Source organism: Thunnus albacares, chromosome 3 (assembly GCF_914725855.1).
Source record: "Thunnus albacares chromosome 3, fThuAlb1.1, whole genome shotgun sequence".
Classification (NCBI taxonomy): Eukaryota; Metazoa; Chordata; class Actinopteri; order Scombriformes; family Scombridae; genus Thunnus; species Thunnus albacares.
In genome coordinates, this window is record NC_058108.1 from 35,352,909 (window position 1) to 35,366,478 (window position 13,570).

The following is a 13,570-nucleotide window of genomic DNA, read 5'->3' on the forward strand; positions in this document are numbered from 1 at the left end:
GCAAGTACTATGTGTGTATCTAAAGCCTGATAAATCTTATTCCTCTGTACTATAGACCTCCGTTGTTGTCCAAAAACACGTCAGTGAGTCACACCGCTGCACTGGGTGAGATGTTCCTTCATCATGAAGAGTTTGGTCATGTTAGTTTGTTTAGAAACTGCTCCAAAGAGTAAAAATATGTGATTCTGTTTATAGCTTTTCTAGCTTGTTGCGCTACATGTCACAACCTCCTGACTTTGTACTGACGTTCTTTGAGAAATTTACAATGCAGAGAGGTTGCTTTACGTAGCACAACATGCTAGTGAAGCTCTGTACACAGAACAGCATAGTTCCTATTACGCAGTAGCGTCTGCTGAACTAGGAACGTCTCTCCTGAGAGTTACTATCTTACCGCTGTTTTTACTCTTTGGAGACGTTTCTAAACAAGCAACGACATCCACCGTCTTCAGGGACGAAGGAACATGTCACCCAGTGCAGCGGTGTAGCTTATTTACATGATTTTAATGATTTTTGGGCAACAACGGAGGTCTACGGTACAGAGGAGTAAGATATATCAGGCTTTGGATACACACACACACACACAACAGTTGTTAGTACAATGAATTCATTGTTGGTTGGGTCTGCAATAAGAAAAATATAGAATATCACCAGACACATCCTTTAACATGCAAGTGAACACTGAAGTGAATTTTAGCTTTTAGCGCAAAGCATAATCCACTTTATTGATTCTGTGTTTCTCTGTCACCCTCCTTCAATGCTAGCTTACTAATGTAATGCTAACATTAGTATGTTAATATAATGAATAATAATGAATGTTAGAATGTTACTCAAACATTTAAATCTTTATTTATCCCTGTAGTTCTAATTATACACAACAGTTCGCCCCCAGAACAACATATATCTCATATATTTTGAGATGTCCTTCAATGGCCACCATACAGAGGATAAACAGTATAGTGGCAGTTTGGAGGGTCCTGTCCCTTTAAAACACTTGTGTCAAACTTAGCTTCATGGTGCTTACTCATGTTTTTCTCTCCTGACTAGATCCCTGCTTGTGTTGTATCAGCGCTCAGATGTACGTCGCTTTAGATGAAAGCGTCTGCTAAATGAAATTGTAATGAAACTCCAGTCCAAGCCCACCTGGTGTTGGGTAGATATACAGATCAAGCATGGCTCATTAATTCTTTAGAGGAACAAAAACCTGCAGGGCATAGACATCTAGAGTTTTACACCACATGTGCAAGATAAGGCTTTACAGTTTACCTCACATAAACAAACAGTAGAAAGTAATGAACAACAGTTTCTAGACATTTATGCTGATGGCTGGATTTGTTTTTTTAAACATAATTTAAAACATGACATGAAACCAGTACTGAAAACCAGACTTTATTCTCTACTAACCCTCCAAACTTCATGGATTTTGATGAGATATTTTATTTTTATTTGTTTGTCTTCAGGGAGAAAGCTACGACGATATCATCTGACCCACAATAAACAGCTGATGTCGGCTTGATGAATAAACTTTTAAGTCAATAAAGTTTGGACTCGATTTTATGAGACTTTTTCTGAGTCATCTGTGGTACTAAAACAATAGTGTCAGTTTAATTGATTGATTGACGTCAATACAACAATAATCTTTCTTAAGCCCTATGGAATAAAACAGGATATACAGAGGATAAAGTCTACGAGGTGGTTAATAATTTCAGATCTCGCAGGGTAAAACTTCAAGGTGTGTTTCTGTTTGTCCGCTTTGAAGCTTTTATTGGCGAGTTTTAGAAGTTGAGAATTGAAAAGCAAACATGATATCAAAAAAAAAAAAACTGCTAAAAAGTGTAAATGTCAAGACTTTGAGCCACTTGTTGAAACATTTCATCACTTTCACTATTAATCATGGTTGTGTAAAGTCTGCTTGTAGTTTTTGGGAACAGTTAGTTGGCCTGATGCCAGATGGGTTTATGGCTGGAGATGAATTGATCTTCCTCTTGATTTATGAACTAGATTCACACCTTGTTAAGCTGCCGGTTTCAGTCCAGGATCAAACTTTCAAATATGATTTTCACTCTGAATACAACTGAAACTGAAACTAAAGTTTATCCGAGGCAGCGATTACTCTGCAGGTTTAATGCTTAAATCTAATTTATTCTTTTTTTTATTAGACTTCACATTCGTTTTTCAGTGTGACTAATACACTGATAAAGGTCTGAATGAGACGTGCTTCCTAATTGAATAAGTGAGTAATGAGAAAGACGTCGTATTTATTAAAGTGATGCAGAAGTAAAGAAACGTCGGAGGTACACGTAGTTCATTCATTTACACACATAAAAGACTATTTAAAATACAAATATGACACAGATCAATGGCAGTGGCCAATCTGTACCTGACCAACAATATCCGATACCACAAAGACACATATTATGTCACAAGTGCATTTATCAGTATACACAAGGTAAATTAAGCATTTCTTGTATTGTGGCTGTTTGTTTCACATACAGATAATCTAACATGTATTCCTGAAGGCATTACTTACTGAATAATATATAATAATGAGGGTGAATGATGGATGAGAGACAAATCACTAATTATGGCTCTTTGTGGAGCTGTGGTGGACAGTTCTGTTCAGATTGATGCTCCTGAGATCTGAGCAGGACTTAATAAAACATAAAAGTTTTTATTTACTTTTTTATTTCATGGAAAGTGCAAATATGTAACAGCAACATATGTATATAATACTCTTCCAGTATTTTGATAAATAAAAAGTAAAGTTTTAAGAGTACGCCACTGATTTAGCGTTGCACTCATAGACTGTATATAAAGATGGACGTAGCGAGGTGTGACGTCACCCGTCAGTTTTATTGGAGCCGGTTTGAAGCTCAGAGTCGGTGCCAGGACCTTCCAGATAAGGAATGCGGCGTCACGGATTCATCGTCTTAGTGACTATCTTTCATGCTGTTCATCTGCCTGATCATTAACTCTCCTGTCATCGCATATCCTGCCACACCCGTCTGCCCTGCAATTACCTCATTCCCTTCACCTGAGTTTCCTCACCCATTAGACTCATTAGTCACTCCTCATATACTGGTCCACATTCTCATGCTCCTTGCCAAGTTGACTAATGTGTTTGCCTAGCTGTCCTTTATCTCTCTGTCTGCTCGCCTGTTACCTGATATCCTGCCTGTTTCCCGGTCTTGGGATTTGCCTAGTCTCTTGGATTTGTCTGCCTGGTTTGTGACCCCTGCTTGTTTTTTGGACTGATTAAAGATTTTTGGACTCTGCTCCTGTCTCTGAGGTCGTGCTTTTTGGTTCTGAGGTTCTGAGTCGTTACATGCGGGGTGTTGCTGGATACGGGACTAAAAATGGCGCCCATTCAGTCCTATAGGAATTGCTCACCTGGCGCATACGCCAAAAAAAGTTTCTAGCTTCCGGGTTTGTTTCCGCGTTGTGCGGCCCACTGAATATGCGCAGTAGTGTTTCCCCCGCTGGCCCCACCCGCGAGCTCCCGCTCGGCCCATAGACTTTACATTGTGATGACGTCACAGATTTTTAAATCACTTTTCTCAGCTCAAGGAAAGTTTTACAAACATAAAACCTCCATGGATCAGAAGTTCATAACAGAAAGAGTCATAATGGACGTTGTTTGCAGTTTGAGGCGTCCTGTCAACAGTTTTACAGACGTCTCTTTTACAATGGTGGTCTATGGGGAAAATCCTTTTTGGGCCAGAGGGGGTATTTTTTGCTGCAATACCGCGAGTGGCCACCGGGAAAAATTGTCTGCAAGGCTGAGCCGTGGCGCCCTATCCAGCTGTTATCATACATCCTTGGTGGAAACACACCCCACTACCTCGTACCCAAGCTAACTGGGAACACCAAGCGCTGCACACTTAGGCTAACGTTAGCTAACTAACAGGGCGGGTATCGTTATCAAGTAACATTAAACTTAGTGAAATATTGAGACAGTAGTCTGACTCAGTGCAAGTCCTGGAGCAAACTGTCAATAACAGCTGTCAATCAACACCCACAGCCGACATCAAAGCTACTATAAGTCTTCAAATCATATTAACGGAGCAATAATTTCCAAAATCACCAACAGCACACTTCTTAGAGGGCCTGAATTTAGAGATTGAGACCATAATGACACATTGAAAAAAAAGATTGACTTAGTATTTCTAGAGAGAAGTTGAGGCTTTTTGAATGGGAGTCAGTTGGAGCATCTAGTGGCTGTCGGCAGCACTTTAAGGTACTTCAACCTCAAGACGTGGTAGCTGCTGCTTGGATGCTCAGGATGGATAGTTTCATTCCCTTCATTGGTTGAGTTGTATTGTGGGTAATGTAGGAACTTGGGGTTTGACAACAAGAAGAATTTTTGAGAAACACAGATGTGTAAAATCAATGTTTCCCTTTTAAATGCAGCCAAACATTTGATGCAGATGCAGTGTTTTTCATCACATCTTGTTTGGTCTCATTCATCCCAGAACCAGCTGAGCTGTTAAACAGCAGCTGGTGTCATGTGGGCATCGCTGCCCGACATCGACCAGATTTCCCCCCCGGGTTATTTTTAGGATGAATCAGAGAGTTTGAGGATGAGATTAGGGAAGGGGAGCCTGAGAGGTTAGAGCTTAAACATCTCAGTTACATTAATCTCAGTGTTATAGCTGTAATTATGTGGCTTTCGTCCAGCTGCACCACAGATGATTAAACAAGAGTTGGGTTATATACACGTCCAGACTGAGAGGAAGTCAAGACTTAAACTAAAACTACCAAGCTTTAAATCTTAACAGTTTGTTTTGGATGTGAAAAAGTCATGTGAACTGTTCCACTGCTGGGAGTCATAATTGTATATAAATATAATATAAATATTAAACCCTATCATGTAGTTTTTCTTGGAAGGACAGTCTTGTTCCTGCACATGCTCAGTAGCGTCTGCCTTACACAGAACTACTCTCTAGAGACTGAAAACATGATCACTGTTATAAGATTTTTGAGCTGTTTCTTAAGAAACTCATTTTTTGTGTGGCTCATTTTTAACGATTAGTGTTTTTAATCATTTTTAGACAACAACGGAGGTCTACGGCACAGAGGAATACTTACTTAATACTTAATAAGTAAGTAGATCAGTTCCCTGTTGGCTTGGAGCTGCACATGAGATTTGTTGATAATAAGAAAAATACAGAAAATTGTCAGCTTTATCCTTTAAAAGTTAAGGATGGAGTGAAAAGGTTGGCAGCTGGTGCCCCAAGTTTACTTTAGCCCAGGGCCCCAAAATCACTAAAACCGCCCCTGAAACAGTCACAGGACAGAACCGACGACTGAAGCTCCTGTTCGACCCGAGGGAGGAGTCACTCGTACAGGAAGGACGCCCTTACTCCCGTCCTCCTCCACTCCGATGTCCATTTCGGAGATTTTGGGGACTAACGAGTCAGATTTCACGGAGTTCATATTATATATGAGGATTACGCGCGTCTAGATCTCCCAAAACGCGCCGCCTGAAAGATGACGCAGGTGGTTATCGATCCAGGCAGAGAGGCGGCAGCCTGTTGATCAGCTCTGGACTCCACTGTCATTTCACAACCAGGACTGAGGAGCCAATTGGAAAAGGTTTGTTAAAATGAACTCACTGTCTGAACATGACGGTGTGTTTTTTGTGACGCTAATGGGGAGAATTAACAGCCTTGTCAAAGTTTAAAAACCTCTGTTCAGGTTCATTTTATAGTCTTGATGCATGGTATTCCTTATTACAGCACACTCAGGATGACTTTAACTGAATTTTGTCTATATGATAAAATATGAAGCTGCCAGGAACCCAAATTACAAGAGAAAAAACAATGAAATGAAAATATCATTAAAGAACTGTGAAAGGTTGGAAGAAATATATTTTATTTTCATGATTGATTAAAAATGAAATAATTGTTTTGGTCTTTTTTTTTTGCAACCAGGCCAAAAAATTGCTGGATTTACTTCTCAAATGTGATGATTTTCTGCTTTTTTTTGGTCATAAGTGACAGTAAACTGAATATTTTTGGGTTTTTGGACAAACTTGTGGACTTATTGTTGGACTAACTTACAATTTTGTCTACTTAAGAAAGTATGAAGCTGCCAGGAACCCAAATTACAAAAGAAAAAACAATTAAATGAAAATATTGTTAAAGAACTGTGAAAGGTTGTACGAAATATAGCTTAGAGCTGCATGATTGATTAAAAATGTAATAATGTAATAATCGTTTTGGTCTTTTTTTTTGTAACAAGGCCACAAATTTGCTGGATTTACTAATCAAATGTGATGATTTTCTGCTTTTTTTGGTCATAAGTGACAGTAAACTGAATAAAAAAAGTAAAAAAGAAATTTAAAAAAGTATGAAGATGCCAGGAACCCAAATGACATTTTTACCAGTTATCCTTGTATAAAACAGTTCAAGGTTGTAAAAAAAAAAAAAAAAAAAAAAAGATTATTTTCATTATCGATTAAAAATGTGACACTTCCTCAGAGCCCAAGGTGACGTCTGATCAATAGTCTTAAATCCAAAGGAATACAGTTCACCATCATGTACGACACGGAAAAGCTTCAAATCCTCACATTGTGGAGTTTGGCATCAGTTCACACCTGTTCCTATTCAAATAAAAAATAAATACCAGAAGCTGCAACTAGCAAATCAGTCGCAGGTCAACTAATCGATTAATCACTGCAGTTCGAATACTGTTACACAACCCATACACAATACAGCAGAAAAGTATTTGTATAACTGAGATGACAGGGATCCTGAGGAGGGTCTTCCTGTATCACCTGATCTTGAGGCTCCTGGGTTAAAATCTCATTAAAGACTTCCATCATTTCAGTTTGGTGCTTCCTTTTAGCACATTCCTTAATAATTAGTGTTAAATAAAATTATCTCACAGCCTATCTGGAGCCAGTTAGTACCCCAGCTAAAAGGGGAACAGGAGATTAATCAGGACCCAGCAGTTCCCTTTTTTTACACAGAAACAATAGACCTTTTTTTTTCACAGGAGACATGTTAGTCAGTCAAAGCAAGAAAAGCTGGAACTGATAATCAAATATCCTTGAAGCTCATGCATTCTACCGTGGTCATGCATATTCAGGAAAAAGCTAAAAGGGACTGAAGTGTTTTTTTCCTGCTTTGACGTGTTAAATATCTGCTGTGAAAAAGAAACAAATCAGCTGTGAACTAGATTTTTGTGGATTTTAACAGTTACAGACGTTAAAATCTGCTGCAACGATGAGTCAGTTAATCAATCAATAGAAAATGAACTATTTTGATAATCAAATAATCATTTTAGTCATTTTTTAAAGCAAACATGCCAAATGGACTGATGGTTGGACAATAAAGACATTAAAAGACGTCATCTTTGACTCTTGGAAATTCACTGTTTTGACATTTTATAGACAAAACGATTCAGAGATTAATTGAGGAAATAATCAGCAGATTAATCGATAATGAAAGTAATTGCTAGTGTCAGCCCTAAAAAAGTAAAAGTATATTGACCTGTTTATTTTTCCCCCAAAAAATAGCAAAGTTTATGTTAACTTAAGATCCTCTTGTGGTTCGGATTGCTCTGAAAATTCTCTTTTAATTATGACTGAAAATAACATTAACAGTCGTCCAGATGAAGACATGAACACACCTGACAGGACTCAGCCTCTGCTCGGCTATAAAGTCACTTATCACTCTGTGCATACTATCATTTATAATAGCAGGCAGTAAATTACACTTGACCTTAAATGAACTCTTTTTTATTCATCTTTGACATGAAGCAGGTGCTGCTCTGCCGGGTAGAAACAGGCCTGTTCATATGCTTATTATAGACACTCAGGAAAAATGATACTGTACCGTGATGTCATAATCCTCTGCAGCTTAAAACAACCCGAGTACCCCCAGATTATTACAACACCTGAGTGATATATTGTTCTCGGTTTCCTCTCGTGTGTGTCTGATTCCAGATGGCCCTAGAAACAACTGCCTGCTTCCTCTCGGAGACGTCCTCCTCCACCCTGCAGCTCATCCATATGAGGCCAGCAGAGGTCCCGGTTTCCACCAGAACAGACTGACAAATCATCTCGCCGCCACTCACGGGTACGTACAGTAATACTCATGATGAGGCGTCCTGATGGGAAAATGGTTCCTGAAAACTGAGGAAGTTTTAGATATGTGGAATCCATCTTTTAGCTTAATTGACTGGACGGCCTGGGAACATCTGTTGGATACTGGACATGGTCGCCCCATATAAAGGGTAGAAGATGTTGTTTGGCACTGGAAAACTTTAAAAGGGATGTTGAGGAAGCAGGTCAGAAGGCAGGAGTCTGTGCAGAAACAGAAATATGAATGAAAAAGAGGCAAAAAATCAAACAAAAATAACTTCAGATGAAGCAAAACAAATTCAAATATTCAAGCCCTCACCGAACAAGTTGACACAATGCTGATTAAGCCTATCACCACCAGATAAATCTCTCTGTATTTTACATCATAGAAAGTTTTTAAATCTGGTGTCGGTGGCGCCAGATGAACGCATAGAGCATGCACACTAGAGACCACTGGGTAGCCCTTTGTTAACTTAAATGAGGATAAGATAATTTAATTGTGCAACTCTTCTAGACTTTCTAATTGTTATCGGACTGAATGGATCAAATTCTGATACTGAAACGAGTCATTGCGAGGGTTTTGTGACGCTCAAAACAATTTATTCACCGTTTTACAGCAGCAACAGTATTGACGGAGGAGGCTACAGCGGAGCCTGTGACGTCAACACGTGTCAACAGTGTTTTTGTAATTACTCTCACTGCCAGAAGGGGGAGACAAAAGTCCCGACACTGCAGGTTTAACTTACTAATGTAAAACATGACATCTACCCATCCATTTTATTCTGAAATGAATTAAAAGATATAAATAAAACATATAGGCCTGTGTTTCCACTGTGCAAGAGTGACTGACCCCTGCCAGAGACATTACTATGGGCCCAGGTGTGAAATAGAACAATGAGATGCATTGGATAGTTTTTAATTTGATAACTTATCATATAAGATAGCTGCAGTAACCTTTCACTTTTTCTAATTTTATTGAATTTTTTTCCTTTTTTGTGTGTATTATGTTTTTTTTTCCTTTCTAGGTATGAACATGGGTGGGTATATATGACTGAAAAGCTCTAAATAAAATATATATTTTTTAAAAAAACAGAATAATAGAAGAATGAGGAACTGTACCTCTTATTTTTACACCCCACGTTATATCATTGAAGGTAAATTAAATATTAGAAACCAGTATAGTATAAGTGCAGCCTCCAAAAATGACCTTAAAGTTGAATCAGCCCGTCTCTAAAACAGTTTCAACAAAAACAGAACATCATAACCTTCATGTATTAGTCTGCATTAGTTTTAGCCAGATGGAGCTAATAAGTATTGCAGTGGTTACTGCAGTAATGTAATAATATCCAGATGAAGTCTGACCTCAGGTTTTTCCTGAAGGCTGATAGAAGTTTTTGGGGGTTTCTTTGTAGGCTAATAGAGACTATTCTTAGATGTTAAAAACAAGACTAAAAGCCAACACCCAATGTAACGTTAAACTAGTGACATGAAAACTGTCAGAACCATGGAGACCTAATTTACATCTTATCAAGGAGAGCGCAAAGGGACACACTGATCAAAACAAACAGTTTCCTGTATGATTACAATGTTTTGAATTTCTGTGGCCAAACTCACTTTCTTGTGTCCCAGTGAGTAGAAACCAAAGCAATATTTGCTATTTTTTTATTTCTTAGAGAAAAAAAATTAACATATTTAATTTAAAAAACAAGTATGTTACCTGAGCAGCACTGAGTAAAGAGCAGCAACAATGATTGATTAGTTGCCCACCAACTATTTTTATAATCATTTGAGTCATTTTTTAAGAAAAATAATTTAAAAATTCTCTGATTTCAGCTTCTCAAATGTGAATATTTATATCTTTGGACTTAAAGATGTCCTCTCAGGCTTTGGGAAACCTTGACAGACATTTATCACAATTTTCTGACATTGTCTGGATCAAACAACTAATCAATTAATCAAGAAAACAATCAACAGATTAATCGATCATAAAAATAATCGTTAGTTGCAGCCCTAACTGAGTAACATACCTGAATTACTGATTAACTGCAGTTTGTTTCCCATATTGTAAATCTAGTGACATCAAGTGGCGTAACCGTTAATTTCAACAGTGTCCTGTAACATGTTTCTGCCTTTTTTTTTTTGGTCTGTGCAGTCAGTAAACAATGACAGGGACACAGACTGTTGCCAGTAAACTTGCGTCATGTGCACGGCTGAATTGGAAACGTGTGATTCCTGTCCGTCATTGCTGAAGGGAGAGGCGGAGGGAATGAGGAAAAAAATGTTCATGGGCCCATTCCTGCAGGATTAGGGATGAAAATGCGGCCTAGTATGCAGCCGGTCTGAGCTCTGAAACCAAACGAGGGTGAAATCAAGCTTCCCATTGACGTGTTGTACCAGATTCTTCCTCTGTTCTAGTTGCTAAAGGCTTAAGGGTCGACCTAGCTGTCTCTATGTTTCCAAATGTTCCTTTATATCCTGGCTTTGTTGTAAGTCTGCCTATTGGGGCCATGATACTCAAAACTTTAGCCTGTTTGTTGTTGGTTTTCAGTGATTTTCTTTACTTGTCGTCCTGGGTGTAGATGCAGAGGGGAGGCAACATGCCTGTGACCTGCAGGAAAGGGAGGTTGCTCTGCATTATGATGATGCTCAACATCTTCTTCTGCGTCCTGTTGGGCGTGTCGTGGAACCTCGGGCGTGCCAAAAGTGGACACCAGAAGATTCGAGTCCCATCCAAGAGGTTTTGGCGCCAACAGATACTGAGCGAATCCTTCTGGAACAAGGAGCAGCAGCGCCTGGACTTCATTCACAACCCCATCGTTAACTCTGTGCTCTCCGGCGACTCCCTCGTCGAGCTGCCGGATTGGCTGAATGACACCGGGCCACTCAACCCCTGTGAACCAGACTACAGAGTCTCCGCACAAATCATGGACTACAACATCTTACCGCAGCACCTTCAGGATTTCCTTTTGCACATGCGCTGCAGGACTTACCCCATGCTGATCAATCAGCCCCACCTGTGCGATGAAAAACCTTTTCTGCTGCTGGTGGTCAAATCGCTGGTCCCGCACTTTGAGCGGCGGCAGGCTATCCGTGAAACATGGGGGCGGGCGGGTGTTTTAGCCAATCAGACTGTGGCAACGGTGTTCCTGCTAGGCAACACTATGTCCATAGACCACTTCCCAGACCTGCTAGGGATGCTGGGCCACGAGGCGGAGCTTCACAGAGACCTCCTCCAGTGGGACTACAGGGACACTTTCTTCAACCTCACCCTGAAGGAGATCCTCTTCCTGGAATGGTTTAGCCAACACTGTCCCCAAGCTCAGTACGTCCTCAAGGGCGACGATGACGTCTTTGTCAACACCTTAAGGATTATTGATCTCCTGGAACGTCTACCAAAGACCAAGGCAAAGGATCTGTTCATGGGTGATGTTATCAGCAACGCCTTCCCGTACAGAGACCGGAAACTCAAGTATTTTATCCCAGAAAGTGTATTCGTGGGACTGTACCCGCCTTATGCCGGGGGCGGAGGATATTTGTACTCTGGAGATTTAGCACTTCGTCTTTATAACGCATCCCAGCAGGTGGTCTTGTATCCCATTGATGATGTCTATACAGGAATGTGTCTGAAGAAGCTGGGCCTGGTCCCTGAGAAGCACAAAGGCTTCAAGACATTTGACATTGAGGAGAGGTACAGAGTCAACCCCTGCGCCTACAGGAGTCTGATGCTGGTTCACAAACGGACGCCGCAGGAGATGTTGACGATCTGGCAGTGGATTATCCAACCTGACCTGGACTGCCAGTGAACACCTTCACTCATTTCTGTTGAACACTTGCTTGCACTGTTGAATATGTAAAACATTTTCAACACCTTTTTTTTAATTATGTTAATTCCTCAAGTCCAAGCTTTGTATTAGTATTTCAAAGTCATCAAAATAATTTAACAGTGTCTTCAAGTTGACTTGAAAGCTGTTGGTGAATGACTTCTCAGAAACTTTTTACATCTGCTGCATAAAGGGTAAACATGATCCCTCTATAATGTTAGCATGACAGAATGTGTGTAAACTTCAGTTAAAACCATCTTGCATGCAGGCTAACTGTAAAACCTTTGTCATATTAGCATGCTAATGTTTAGCATGTAATACCGTGTAAGATGGTAGGTAACATTTGGGAAGATTCCCATGTTTAAGACTTACGAACATCATTGGACAACTGAAGAAGAACAACATATGATTGTGGAGTTGATCTTGTAGGAGCAAAAATACTTTACACTGATAATATACTGTAGCTCTCTATCCATAAATTATGGGTTTAATTACTATTAATGTAAAACATTTTTCACATCACAGCAGAAAAAAAGGTTCCTCAAGTATTTTCCATTGACTTTTGTAAACACCTTCAAGCTACAACACTCAAGTTGCTAGCTAGAGTGCTTCGTTATACAGACTCAAACTGTTTTTGTAACAAACCTGGTATTAGCATTATGTTTGGTATCTTTTTATTCTGGTCTCAATATGAGGACACTGTTATTCAGTCAGCCTTGGAAATTTAGAAACACAAGTAATTAATTTTTCATCCTTCTTTCAGTTAAAGCAGTGGTCAACAGAGCTGCGCTCACAAAGGTCAGCGCAGCTCAGGTCAAAGTTCAATAAATTCAAAATGTCAGAGCACCATGGACCAGGGCTGCTGCAACACACAAACACAGTAAAAGAGGAGACGCACAAAAGCTGTTTTTCCGCAATAATGTGAATCCTGTTTTAGGCTGACATGAGGCATCCCTCGTTTGTTTTGTCTGCCACTTCTGTATTTCTGAGCGTCAGCTTGGGTGTTTGCGTGAAATGTATTGACAAGTACGAAACTCACAATAACCCCTATATGCTTGATATGTTATGTTACATGCTAATTCTAGCATGGAAAACATGCTATAAAACATGCTATAAAGCTTTGTATGCATACAATTAATATTAATGTAGGAATTTAATGGACAGGTGCACAATTTTTCAACAGTCAGGAGGCCAAATGAACATTAAACATGTTTTTCTTGCTGTAATCATTCCTCCTGTTCATACTGACCATTAGAAGATCCCTTCATAATGACCTTACAATGGAAGTGATGGGGGACAAAATCCACAGTCCTCCTTCTGTGCAAAAATGTATTTAAAAGTTTATCTGAAGCTAATATGAAGCTTCTGGGAAACACTGTCTGAGGAAACACAAAGAGGGAATTTGATGCTAAAAAGACTGTAAATGTGTCAGATATCCACTTGATATGACTAACTCAGACTGCTGAAGCTGAATATAAGCTTCACATCTACTTTTAAATGACTGTGTGGACACACTGTGGATTTTGGCCTCCATCACTTCCATTGAAAGCACATTTGAAGGATCTTTTAATATCCAGTATGAACAGGAGGAATGATTACAGCGAGGAAAACCTCTTTCACTGTTCATATGGACACCTGACTACTTGTTAAAGACAGACTTAAT

General features: G+C 39.5%; 1 protein-coding gene across 1 annotated transcript; it reads left to right on the forward strand.

The window, feature by feature from the left end:
- The first annotated feature begins 7,992 nt into the window (after nt 1-7,992).
- Nucleotides 7,993-13,191, forward strand: LOC122974078 (N-acetyllactosaminide beta-1,3-N-acetylglucosaminyltransferase 2-like). The gene is made up of 2 exons (XM_044341956.1): nt 7,993-8,081; nt 10,666-13,191. The coding sequence occupies exon 2, from the start codon at nt 10,666-10,668 to the stop codon at nt 11,887-11,889; it is 1,224 nt and encodes a 407-aa protein (XP_044197891.1). The 5' UTR covers nt 7,993-8,081; the 3' UTR covers nt 11,890-13,191.
- Nucleotides 13,192-13,570: the final 379 nt, after the last annotated feature.